Genomic DNA, 14391 nt, shown 5'->3' on the forward strand with positions numbered 1-14391 from the left:
TTCTCTCTGTTATTATGCCTTCATGCAATTGTGGGAAATTATTACCCATAACGTTTTGATTCTATAATTCTAACCGTGAAGTTCTCATCTAATATTGGAATTGGTTTGTTGCTGCACAAGCCAAGTGTATGTTCAAGTAGAAAGTTTGTTGTTTATCCTGCCAAGCAAATTATGTTTATTTTCACGGCCAAAGAGTTCTGGTGAAAGAAATGAAAAAAAAAAAAAAACAGAACAAAAATTGAAGTCAACAATTCATTCATTAAAGGAGCTTCATCATCTAGCTTGTGATTGATGAACTAGGCTACAACTTCCAGGGCTGCAAACCAAGTCCGAGCTGCGCATTGTGTTTTGAATCAATGTCATGTGAACTATCAAGGAGTGATTAATCCTTGGTCATCTTCAGAATCTCATGCACAGCTGAAAAGTCTAGGTCCCCCAATCCCATGCTTCTGGCCTTCTTGAAAGACTGCAAACAAATGCAATTGCTGAGTTTGGGTTCAATTATCCGAAGCTACTCGTTTCTACTTTCAACAGTTACTGACATTTGCTTTTCTAAACTGACACAAGAATGCGCATCAATATCAATCCATATCAAACATACTCCAAAACAACATTCACTGGTGATTAGCAAGGCCGGAGGGGAAATAACTCAATAACTCACAGAAGCTTATTTCCATGACTGTTCTATACATCTAGTATATTCATGAAGGATGTTTCAAATCTGCAATCTATCATAATCAGAGGTAACCCTCCTAGCTCCGTGCAACAACAAAACCACCACCATGAAATTCAATAATTATTCTCGTACCAGATCAATCCTAGTGCTAGCAGACAACAAGACCTAACTTGACCATCCAGAGCTAACACAAGCAAGAAACTCTTAAAGATCTTACAGCAAATCAGTATGAATTGAAAACTTCAGCAAATCTAAATATGAGAGGTTGCCTGGTCATAAAGACAATTGTAGAACTACTTGCACGGTTTATTCAAAACCACGGGGAAAAAAAACAAAATAGATGGCAATGAACTAATTTGCAAGGGCAGAAAAATATCTGGAAAAGTTACAGCTGCAAAGTTATCCAACTATCTTATGCAGACAAAAAGAAACAGTAGCTCATAGTCAAGTTGGAATTATCATTTTTGCAATTCAAAAACTATACACATGTTGATCGTTCTTGTTCAGTTTGTTTGAAATGATCCAGTACCAGTTCTTGGGTGTCATCTTTTTAAAATTCACTGATCATACTAAATCATATGCTTTTTAACACCAGAACCAAACAACTTGTTTGAAAAAGATAACTAAGATGAAAGGAGTGTAACCTCATTTGCTGCCGCTGCTACTGGCATTGACACAGCATTTTCATCCCCAAGAGCTAGAGCCAACCGCATGTCCTTTTGCTGATGTTTCAGAGGAAATGCAGGGGAGTGATTACTCTTGAGCATAGCTGGTCCTTTTCCCCTGAACATTGGATTAGCTATTGCACCAAGATCCTGCCAGAAAAGTAGCTCATTAAGACTTAGACACTAATCCAACACAAGTCACATGAAATTTCTTGTTTCCTATCTCACCAAGATATCAAGAAGATCATGTGGGTTGAGTCCACTCCTTTCTGACAGCACCAGTCCCTCAGAAAATGCATTCATCATACTGCAAAACACGAGAGATCATAATCTATATCCAACATTGAGAGCATCAACACTTCAACATACAGCAAATGCGCATTATGCTGCAACAAATACTCAGTCGGAGTGTAGAGTTTATTGTGCCAGCTCTAATCACAATAAATATTCGCTTCTGACATGCAAAATGCAAGGTTAAAATTGGTTTCTCATATATACATTGACATTTAAATACTGCTGATATAGAAGCAACTATTTATTAGTTATATTTGCCTCAATGATAAAAGCAATCTTTACCTGCCCATTATCATGTTGACCACGAGTTTCATTTTTGCTCCATTTCCGACTTGCCCCAAGAAGAAAGACTTCTTCCCCAAAACATCAAAAGCTGGAATTGATTCCTCATACAACCCCTAAAATTATAAATTGTAAGCAGCGGTAAACAACAGATGCATACAGAAACATACTTTTGTTCCTCATATCAATGTAGATATCAAGACGTCTGCATTGCATAGTTGTATTATCAAAATTGTCTTTCTTAACAACAGAAGCAAATGAATCCTTTGCATATCCCACACGACCCTATATTGTCATTTTACAAACCTCAGGAAGGAATTACAACATCCGTCAGTGTTAAGAGTAAAGTTTACTAGTAAATTTATGTCGCATGCAACACCATTTCTGAACAACTACTAGCTTGTACATTAGCACAGTCCAATCAACGGCTTCAAACTATTTATTAAGACATGATGCTGCAGGATTGTACATATGAAACCAATTTATAGCAGCGATAATTCTGATAGCAACTTTCCCATCTAAGTGGCAATAAAAGATCAATTAGAGTATCAACCTATTCATGCAAAAGTAACAGGTGGAAATAACTACAGGACAAGATTACAGTCATGTAAAACTCCATCCATTTATACCTTTCTACATTCAATTTATATCTATATCTCCAACATGTTGGATGAAGTATGCCCGAGATGTTGTCCAAAATCAGATGAATCCACAGTTGAAGTTATTTATTTAAGAGATACAACTTGGTCATCTATGTATGCAAATAAATGGCAATAGCCTGTGCAGAAATGGGGGTTGATTTTACTGCCTCTGATATTTTAAAGGAATAGTTCAGCAAACATGCAAATATATCAGATAGCAAGAAACAGCTCAATCATAAAACAATTCACTAATTGACCTTATCCCCAGCAGCAAGGATTACAAGTTGACCAGTTTCTGCAGGCTGCTTGCTACCTGACACAGGAGCCTCAAGGAAAGCACCGCCCTTTGATGTAATTGCCTGTAGATATAAGCTGCATGGCTTAGTAATTTATAAAAAAGTGGCAACCAATATCTTGCTCATAAGAAAAGAAACCATCGCCAGATGTTTAAGGATGTTTTGCAGTCTTCAGTAATGAAAACAGAAGGAGTAGAACAGATAATTATAAAGGGGAAGGTCTCCAAAGCTTTGGATTTATGCATCCTAAGTCCACACATTAGTAACATGACATCTTCTAAACACATTGTACTTTTAAAATTCTTTTCTTTTCCTTCCTCGAACAAAATCCAAATTCATATTAGGATATCAGCCTAAAAAGAAATATCCACAATTGCTAGAGTGTTATGATCAGATAACAATCCTTTAATCTACCCTTCAAAGCTTCAACCAAGGTCAGTATAAGGAAGATACACCAAGAGCATAACGAGAGCTATTCCTATTGTTTTTTTTTTTAGCACGCCTCAACAATTCCCAAATTATTGATGTTAGATGCAGTTCACTCATCTCATCTCTTTCGAAAATTAATGGAGTATCATTTCCTCTTGGACTAACCATCACCAAATTGGAAATCTCTAAGCATACCATATGACAGTTTCCATAAAAATTCATTGACATTCTACCAAACACAAGAAAGGATTGACAGTAAATAGTAGCATTATCATCCAATTAGAACCTGGCTGATCTTGGAAGATGTTTCTGGATCAACCGTGGACATGTCAATATAACCTTTTCCGCTGTCAATTTGCTCAAGTACACCATCTTTATCAAAAACCACCTAAACAAAGGGATTTCAGTAAGAAGAGTCAAATTACCCGGCAATCAGAAATCATTATTCATAATAATTTCCACAAAAAGGGAAGTATTCAACAAAAACCAAAAACTAAAACATTTTGGTAAAATTACAGACCGAAAGAGCCGCGGCAGGATCCGACAACATAGCAATAGTAAGCCTGCATTTCTTGACTACTTGTGCAGGGGTTTCTCCAATTGATGCACCAAACTCCACCAGTTCATTACACTGCAGTTACAGCAACCAAACTTTTAGTCATCAATTAAGCAAGAACACAAAAATAATACTAAAGCAGCATGTTTATCTAGTTAACTACTGTCCATTAAGTACATAGAAACTTATTTGCCACATTAATCACAAGTACTTTCACAGTACATAAAAACACATAAATCAGATCCCAAGAACAGGAAAAAAAAGTGAGAATTTTTTTTGCAAAAGTAAGGGTAGTAGTAGAGGACAAAAGGTGGGTACCTTGGAGAGCGTCCTGTTCCAGACAGTGACCTTGAAGCCATTTTTAAGTAAATTCATGGACATGGCCTTTCCCATTATCCCTAACCCCAAGAACCCTACCTCCATTTTCTTCTCTCTCTAGTTCTTAGAAGAAGAAGAAGAAGAAGAAGAAGAAGAAACTCTGCTCTTAATTTTAGGAGTATCAATTTATAAATAAGTATAGCAAATAGTATCTTTCATTAGAATCGTGGACAAGGAAAAAATTATCATAAAATTATTTAATTATTGAGTGATAAACATTAAAAACAGCGTCACATCAACAATCCTCGTCAGATTAGCATTGAGGCGATGTTTGCTTGGTGTAAAAAGTAGTTTTTAAAAAATTATTTTTAAAATTTTTATGAATTTATTTGTTATTAAAAAAATTAATCAATGAAAAATATTTTTCGATCAATAAAAAAAAAATTTTGATAAATGAAAAATACTTTTTAGTCAAAGAAAAATCTGGCTTGGTTTTCAGGAAAGTGTATTTTTTTTACTGTGTTTGTTTTTCAAAAGGTGGTTTCCGGAAAATTACTTTTCAAACTTTCATGTGTTTTTTTGCCGTTAGGAAAGTTGGTCAACAAAGAACACTTTCCAGTCAAAGGAAAATTTGGCTTAGTTTTTAGAAAAGTATTTTCCTGAAAAATTTAGACGGAAAATTTTTTTTCGTAAGTTGTAAAAAATATAAAAATGTCATTATTTGCTGATTATATCAAATTTGATCCTTAAACTTTTAATTGCTATATATATTTTGTTTTGAATATTTATTTTTTAATTTCATCTCTTAAAATTTAATTTTTAAATTAACTTTGGTCTTTATTTTTATAATTGTTATTTGCTTTTTCCTTATCATTTTTTTATTGAAATTTTTTATCTATCATATTTGGTCCTCATTCTTTTAATTGTTATTTATTTTATTTGAAATAATTTATGAAATGTTGATTATTATTATTATTTTAATTTCTTCATCTTTTATTTTTTTTAATTTTTTAGATTTGATCTCTATTATTTTGATTATTATTTATTTTATTTGAGATAATTTATGAAATTATATTTTTTTCAATTTCATTCTCATTCATCTATTTAATTTGTAAGATTTGTTCCTTATTATTTTAATAAACTTGAGAAAAATAAAATATTAATAAGTAATTTTCCAGCTTATTTTTCATGACATAACTAAACACTGGAAACTGTTTTCCAACTTATTTTTCATTACACTACCAAACATCAGAAAATAATTCACTTTCCTAGAATTCACTTTCCCGGAATTCACTTTCGAAAAGAAAACTACTTTCCAGCAAACAAACGAGGTCTTAATAATGTTTCTTTTTATGGACATTAACGTGATGTAATAAGACTCAGTAGTCAGTTATTTTTTATAAAAAAAATTACTGTTTCACTACCGCTATAATAATATTTGATTTATTTACTAATTTTCATGTTGTCGTCGTTATTTGTTTGCTTCCTCCTCGGAGCCATGGAGGGATGGATGTTTTGTGTCCTTTTATAAGGACCTGTTTTATTTTTGTGTTTTAAAAATATTTTTAAAAAGTTTTAATTTTTTTATTTCAAATTAATATTTTTTTTATGTTTTTAAATCATTTTAATCCGTTGATATCAAAAATAATTTTAAAAAAATAAAAAATATATTATTTTGATATATTTTTGAGTGAAAAGCACTTTGAAAAGCAACCGCAACCATACTTCCAAACAGACTAAATAAAGATTGTGTGGCTTATGGTCCGTTGGGTGCCTGCCACGTCAGCTTACATGGCAGTTACTCATGCTTTCCACTATGCTAGGAGAGTAGCCACTAGCCACCAGTATTAAGGTTAGCTCGTTATTTTTTGATTAAAGTCTCTCGGTTTTTCTTGTATCCACTTTCGCCACGTGTCCATGCCCACTTATCCATAATTCCTTCAAAACTAGGTATTTGGTGTTTTTTCATAACTCTTTCCTAGTTAAAATCTTATCGTCATGATTTTTCTAATGGTACTAGATGTATTGAAAATAGAATCTCGGTGTGTTCCTGGTGACCCTTTTTTCTTTTATTTTTTTCTTCTCTTATTTCTCTCTCTTGACACATTACTTTATCTTCTTTTTTTTTTCTTGGTTGTTGGATCTTCATAAAACACACAAATATTGTAACAACAAATGTCACTAAGAGTGGAAAAAGCTTGATCTCATCCATTGCTATTGAGAAGACATTACAAAAAGGTGGGGAAGTGTTTCTTGCAACAGTAATAAATGAGAAAATGGACTGTTGTGATGAGGTATTGAAAGAAATTGCTAATGTATTGCAACAATTTGAGGATGTGATGTTGCTTTAGCTGCCAAAGAAACTCCCACCAAGAAGGGTTATAGATCATCGCATTGAGTTGGTGTCAGGAGTGAAGCCACCATCCCAACCCTTTACCGAATGTCATCTATAGAGTTGGTAAAATTAAGGAAGAAGTTGAGAGAGTTGATTGACGTTGGATATATCCGTCCTTTCAAGGCTCCTTATGGTGCTCCAATTTTGTGTAAAAAAAGGTGGATGAGAGTCTTCGCATGTGTGTGGACTACTATACACTAAACAAGGTGACAATTAAAAATAAATTTCCTTTGATTCAAGACTTGATGGACAAATTATGTAGGGCTTCCATCTTTACAAAGTTAGACTCACGATCCAAGTATTAGCAAGTCAGAATTGTTAAAGGGGATGAGCACAAAACAATATGTATAATGAGGTATGATGTATACAAATTCTTGGTTATGCCATTTGGATTAACAAATATTCCAACAACATTTTGTAATCTTATGAATGATGTCTTGTATGATTTCTTAGACTGTTTTGTTGTTGTCTATTTAGATGATATTGTAATTTATAGTAAGGGGATGTGAGACCATGTAATTCATCTTTTAAAAGTCTTGAATAGATTGAGGGAACATGAATTGTTTCTAAAGAGAGAAAAATATGAGTTTGTAAAGTCTGAGATTATATTTCTAGGCCACTTAATTGGAGAGGACCGGTAAAGATGGATTAATGCAAGATTCAAGCCTTCATTGAATGGTTAGCACGAAAAATTATCCTAGAGTTAAGATCCCTTTTGGGGGCTTGTAGACGATTACAGGTGATTTATTGAGGGTTACAACAAGAAAACAACTCCTCTTTTAGATCTTCTAAAAAAGAATAAGAGATGAGAATGGTCAAGTGATTTACCAACTGGCTTTTGAAAAACTAAAGACAGCAATAGCATCGACTTCAGTCTTAGGGTTACTTGATTTTAAGAAGCCATTCGAAGTTCATGTTGATGCTTTAGATAAGGCCATTGGGGGAGTGCTGGTAAAAGAGGGACATCTAATTGTTTTTTAGAGTTAGAAGTTGAATGATGTTGAACAAAAATACTCGATCTTTAATAAAAAAAACAACAATAATAGTACACTACTTTTGTGTATAGAGAGTATACTTATTGGGACTAAGGTTCATTATCAAGACTAATAACATTGCTAACACCTTCTTTAAGATAAAAGAAGTTGTCACAATAATAAGCTTAGTGGTAATAATTCTTGGCTGAATATGACTTTGTATGGGAAAAAAAACCAGAGAGGTATAATCAAGTTGTGAATGCACTCAGTAGACACTAGGTAATTGCTACTATTTTTGCTATTATTTAGTTGGAGTCAGACATGCTAGATCAATTTTGCCAAGTTGTTGGGGAAGATACAACGTATAAGAATTTGGTTGATCTTGTATGAGAAGAGACAATACAAAGATATTGGTTGAGATATGACCTATTTTGTGTAAAAGAGGGTCGAATCTTTGTGCCAAAAAGGAAGCTATGAAAATATTTGATGATGAAGACTCATGACCCGCAGTGGGTTGGACATCTAGGTTGAAAGATGATGCTTGCCCTTTTATCCCAAACTTATTATTGATAAAAGATGGATGGTGATATAGAACTTTACATCAAAACTTATCTAGTGTGTTAGTAAAACAAAACCTTATGACAACAAGAGGCAAGCTTGTTACAACCGTGGCTGATTTCAGACAAACCTTGGGTATCAATTTCAATGGACTTCATTGTTAGGTTTCTGAAGGTGGGTGGTATAAACACCGTCATGGTTGTCATGAACAGATTCACCAACTATGTAGTGTTTGTGGTTACCTCGATAGTATGTACAATTAAGATTATTGTTAGGTTGTTATATTAAAATGTGGTAAAGTATTTTGAAGTGCCTTTTGATTTTGTTAGTGATCATAATGTGTGATTCACAAGCAGATTATGGACAACATTGTTTAACATGATAAGGACAAGACTGAAGTTTTCCATTGTCAATCATTCGCAAACCAATGGGCAGACAAACAAGATAAATGCTTTACTTGAGGAATATTTGAGACACTTCATGATGGCAATGTTACGAAATTGGTTGAAATTGTTGGATGGTGTGCAGTTTTGCTACAATCTTTAAAAGTTCTCACAGAAGTAAGCCTATTTCAGTTAGTTTTGGGAACACAACCCTAAAATCCTACCGAGATTTTTGTGCAAAAATCTAGTAGGAAAGTCTAGTTGCATATAGGTTTGCAATGGAAAAACAAAAATTGTATGAGCAAGCCCAAGATAGCATGCATGAGAAAAGAAAAAGGATGTTGAAGTATGTTGACCAGAAATGAAGGCTACTAGAATTCAGTGAGGGTGATAAATTTTTGCTCAAATTAACTTTATAAATCTAGAAAAACATTATAGGGAAGTCAAAGCATCGAGGGTTGGTGCTGAGATATGATGGACTTTTCGAAATCATGAAAAAAGTGAGGGTTGTTTGCTATAGATTGAAGCTGCCATAATGACTAAAGCTTCATCCAACTTTTTATGTAAGCTATTTGAGACATTTCCATAAAGACCAAGAGGATTTAGAAGAAAGTAAGTTGCAAAAATCTCCTCCAACGATTCACAAACAATTTGACAATGGTATTGTCAAGATTATGGATTATCGTTGGCTCAGCTAGCATAGGAAGAATTGACAAACTGAGTTTATAGTAAAATGAGAGAAAAAGTTGGAGGTTTTGTGGGAAAATAACACCAATTTATGGCAGTTCAAAAACAAAGTGCATGAATAACCCTACCTTTATTTCGATGAGGACGTCAAACTCTTCTGGTGGGGATAATTTGTTAAAGGTCTAGGTATGGGGATATGCCAATGAATGCACATTGCTTAGAATTCAACAGCGATAAACAGTGATAGCCTTGCATAGGCAATGATAAATTCGACAGGCAACATGCAATGGTTTGTGTAAGTTATTGGGTTCTTGACTTGGAATAAACATGGGGCTTGGATCACGAACCTTTTAAGCTGGTAATAAACATAACAAAAATTGGAAGTAGGGGCTGGCATTTAGACATACGGATTGTGGGTTAGTTATAACAGTTATAAACATCTAGATTATGATGGATAGGTGGCTGAACATGGGGTAGAGATGGGATTGCTCTATAATCCACTAAAGTTATGGGAACATAGGAGAGAAACTACCCAACACTTGCTGGAAAACAGGCTGCTAAGTTAATAGAGAACATGAGGGAGAAAATACCCTACTATGTCTTGAAAAATAGGGATGATAGTTGTGCCTTGTAATTCACATATCTTTATCTATAAATAGGTTGGAAAGCTTTGGTTGTGTAGCATGCAATATTTGTGTATAATACACATACTTGTATTGTGTAAATCTTTTGTTTACGAGATTAATAAAGGTTGGGAAATTTTTCTATATTTATTGTGTGTTTTTCATACATGTGTTGGTTATTTGCTTATAACAAGTCAATTGTGTGAACCTTTATAAGTGAGCAAAACACATAGTTGTAGGGAAACATGAATGAAATGATGAGTCAAAACTTAGTTTAGTTGGGACTAAACTACTATATATGGCTGAATTTTAGGGTGAAAAAATTAACTTTGTGATAAGTGGTATCAAGGCGTAGTTAGTTCTAAGATCGTGCAACCTAAAGTCTTCAAAGCTATTTAGGAACAGTTGGTGCGTCTTGAGACTTAGATATAACAAAAGGAAGAGGGTGAAAAACACTCTATCATTGATCGATTAAGGGAAGCTACGAAAAGCACCAAAAGAGTTAAAAGCTTATACATTTCTCCTGCGACAAAATTGAGTGAATTATTGAAACCCAATGAAGAAACTATTGTCATTATGAAACGAGTAGTAACAAACACTCCTAGTAAGGTAAGTACATATAAGCCTAAAGTGACTAAACTAAAGTCTTTGGGTGGGGCAAGAAGTTTAAAGGAATCTAAAAATCTCTTTTAGGATATAGAGCAATACATTATTATTGTGAAGATTAACATGTCTGAATAAATGGATCCCATTGTGGTGTATCTAATGGGTGATGCTAAACTTTGGTGGAGGACAAGAACCAAAAAGGATTTAAGTGTTGGACGTCCCAAGATTGAGATGTAGGATCATCTAAAGCCAAAGCTAAAAAAGCAATTCCTTCTGAACAACACGTCTTGGATTGTGCGGAAGAAATTGGAAAGGCTCAAATATGACAGGTCAATTCATGTGTATGTTAAATCTTTCAGTTATTTGATTCTTGACATCAAGAATATGTTCAGGGAGGACATGTTATTCAACTTTATGTCTAGAATCCAACTTTGGGCACAAACAGAATTAAGACAACAAAAGGTAAAAGACTTGTCCTCTATTATCGTTGTGTGTTCGGGGTTAGAGATAATGATAAGGATGAAGGGGTAGTTACTCACGTCAATCATATACGTGTGTTAACTTTTGAGTAGCTAAATCATTGGATGCGACTACTGAAACTAGTCTTATTGATCAAGACTTAACGAGGATTAATGCATTGCGAAAAGAGGAGTCAGTGGTAAGAGGTCTAATCTATGTATAAATCAATGTAAATGAGCAGCTAATTAATGCCATACTAGATTCAGGTGCAACCCATATATTCTTAGTTTATCGATTGGTGAGAGATCTTGGCTTGAGATTGAGTTGTAGCCATACCTTTATAAAGGTAGTAAATTTTAAGACATATAAGATTGCAAGTATGTCCTATGATGTGTCAATTATGTTGGATCAATGAAGAGGTAAGCAAGATATGTTAGTTATGAATTTAGATGATTATGGTATCATTCTTGGTCTTGATTTATTAAGAAAATCCAAGATCGTTTTAATGTTATATCTAAATGAAGTTATGATTACAAGTGAAGGCTGCCCATGTTTTGTCCTATGTTGCAATGTCACAACAACGAATGCCACTAAAAGAGTAAAAAGCTTGATCTTGACCATTGCTATTTAGAAGGCATTATAAAAGCATGAAAAGTATTTCTTGTGATACTAGTAGATGAGAAAAAAGACTATTATAATAAGGTACCAAAAGAATTTACTAACGTGTTCTAACAATTTAAAAATGTGATGTTGTCTTGACTGTAGAAGAAACTCCCACCAAAGAGAGATATAGAACATTGCATTGAGTTGGTGTTAGGAGCGAAACCACCATCTCAACCCTTTACTGAATGTCACCTATAGATTTGGTTGAATTAAAGAAGCAGATAGGATAGTTGATTGACACTGTATATATACATCCTTTCAATGCTCGTTATAGTACTCTTGTTTTGTTTCAAAAGAAGACAGATGGACTACTAGACACTAAAAAAGATAGAAATAAATAAAAATAAATATCCAATTCCTTTGATTCAAGACATGATGGACAAATTATAGGGGGCTTCCATCTTTACAAAGCTAGACTTGTGATCCAAGTATTGGAAAGTTAGAATTGTTGAAGGGGATGGGCACAAAATGACATGTGTAACAAGGTATGATGCATACGAATTCTTGGTTATGTCATTTGGCTTAACAAATGCTCTAGTAAGACTTTGATACATAGTTTAACAAAATCATATGAAAAGCAGACTTACTTCATTTGGCTTAACAAAATTATGTGGCCAACCTAATCAGTGGAAGATTTGGTATATGAATGTTCTATTTTAGTAGAGGCAGAATCTAAGGATTTTATGTATCTTGATGATGGACTATTCAAGGTGATGGAAACAAGATTTAATGGTTAAGTCAAGAGACTTGGTCATATGGCTAGACTATTCAGGAAGGATGTTGTTTGGCCAGACCACCTAGGATAAAGGCAGAATTGATGTCTTTGGAGGGAACCTTGGTGATGGACAATACAGGGTAAAGAAGATAGAATTGAGGAATGGATCATGTGAGAATTGGTCAAAAAAAAGATCCTTATGGTGGAAGATGTTGCTTTGCTAACTGTTTTGGGTAGGGCATAATATAGGATTGTTCTGTGCACTTCGATGTTGAGACAGATTGGAGTGACAGAAATAGAACATGTATGGTATGCATCTTGGCAAACAAATGGGCTAAGATGAAGGAAACAATGTTTAAGGGATTCGAAGTATCTTGATGATGGATTATGCAAGATGAAGAATTCAGTAACCAAGTCGCGAAGGATTTGGTTGAGGAACCGAACTAAACCATACGAGGGTTTGGTTTAATGTGCTATATTGGCGAGGAGGTAGAATATATGTATAAGCATCTTGACTAACAGATATGCTGGGATGGGAATTCATTACACCTTGATGATGGGGACTATTTGGGGTGAAAAATTCAGCAATCAAGTTAAGGATTTGGTTGAGGAATTAAACAAATTGATGAGGATAGTTTGGTACGCTGCCTTGGTGGGGGAAGGTAATGGCGTTGAGGATTTTGAGAGTTCTGCACTTGACAATGAGACTGTTCAGCGTGGAGAATTTTTTGCAAGTGAGGAAAGGGTTTGGTTAAGAAGCTGAACAAATCAATGAGGATTGTTTAGTATATTGTCTCGGAGGGAGGCAGTAGAGAATTATGGTTGTTCTATGAATTGTAAAGACGGATGGTTCATGGTGATGGAAGCAAAATGGCATGCCTTTATTGGGCTATCATATCATGAATTTTCAGTAGCTGAAACTTGTGACAAAGGTTGGACAACAGAGCTATTATGTCAATAAAATTTTATGATTAGTGAGGAAGTATCTTGGGTACAGCAATAGCGTATGAAAACCAGGTCATACAGATTCAATATTGGGATGTTATGTGTGTATGCTTAGACAGGATTGAGACTTACCAAAGAACTTTGGCACAAGATATGTTGATCACCAAAACATGGTTGCTCATTTCTATACTTGCAGGTTACATGTGAGATAACTGAGAGAGTTGGGTGAATTTATGAGGTTTATTTGATTTTTCAAAGTGGGAAAAATATAGTGTTGTTCATGGGGAAAATGAGATATCTAAGATGTTGTGGGAAGCATCTAAATTTCATGAAGATAACTTGTGGGTGAATGAACTTGGAATGTAAGGTTGCCAAGGAGATGAGTATTGTTATATGTGACTTGAGGTGAGTCGCATATAATTTTGGCAGATATATAGGTAGGTGATAGTATGGTGTTGTAACTGAGGTTTGTTAAAAATAGAGATCAATGAACTAGTCTTCGATACTTTGAGATGGTCTTAAAGTTTGATTTGACTAAGTTGAGAGACAAAGAGGGCCTTAGAGAAGAATATAGTCATGACTTGGTTCATAAACTAGTTGATGATGGGACTATCAAGGTTTCCCAGGCATCGTAGATTTGATGGATAAAATTCTATTTGGATATGAGCTAGACCGAGAGGTTATTTGAGGGTGACACAAAACTCTGATAATGGGCAAACTTGGTGTAGGGGTACTTCTGGTAAGGGAGGTTTGTAACGGGGTTAAAATCAGCAAAAGTACACTTATAAAAATAGTGTTGGAATGACATAGTGGTATAATATTGAAATCAATAGCATTGATGAAATCGACAAAGTCAACATAATAGAAAACTTGGGTTGACGACAAGTCTAGAGATAGATAGTCCAAGACTTGATGAAAAGCACTACTGACCTGGATGGAAACATACATAAATAGTGGCAGCATGTATGGGCAATGGTAGATTCAGCAATAATGTACGTCTAATAATTCAACAGGATATAGGTTGATGTTCAACATGAACTCAAACTTGGATAACGAACAATCCAAAACTTGCTGAGGCATAATAGAATTGGCAGCAAGGGTATTAGTAGTTCAACAATTAGTTTAAGTGAGGCAAGTTAAGGGAGTTACGACAATTTGGGATAGTTTATGATAGTTTTTAGTAGTTTCTTGTATAGGAAAGAAATGGCTAGAATTAAAGAACATAT

At 34.4% G+C, this 14391-nt stretch overlaps 1 protein-coding gene across 1 annotated transcript; it reads right to left on the reverse strand.

Moving 5' to 3' along the window:
• Positions 1-129: 129 nt before the first annotated feature.
• Positions 130-4344, reverse strand: LOC133681798 (glyoxylate/succinic semialdehyde reductase 1). Its single transcript, XM_062104948.1, has 8 exons — positions 4158-4344; positions 3804-3914; positions 3570-3671; positions 2816-2917; positions 1918-2033; positions 1570-1648; positions 1321-1491; positions 130-466 (listed from the first exon to the last, which is right to left on the reverse strand). The coding sequence occupies exons 1-8, from the start codon at positions 4260-4262 to the stop codon at positions 383-385; spliced, it is 870 nt and encodes a 289-aa protein (XP_061960932.1). The 5' UTR covers positions 4263-4344; the 3' UTR covers positions 130-382.
• Between the last annotated feature and the right edge of the window lie 10047 nt (positions 4345-14391).

Source organism: Populus nigra, chromosome 2 (assembly GCF_951802175.1).
Source record: "Populus nigra chromosome 2, ddPopNigr1.1, whole genome shotgun sequence".
NCBI lineage: Eukaryota > Viridiplantae > Streptophyta > Magnoliopsida > Malpighiales > Salicaceae > Populus > Populus nigra.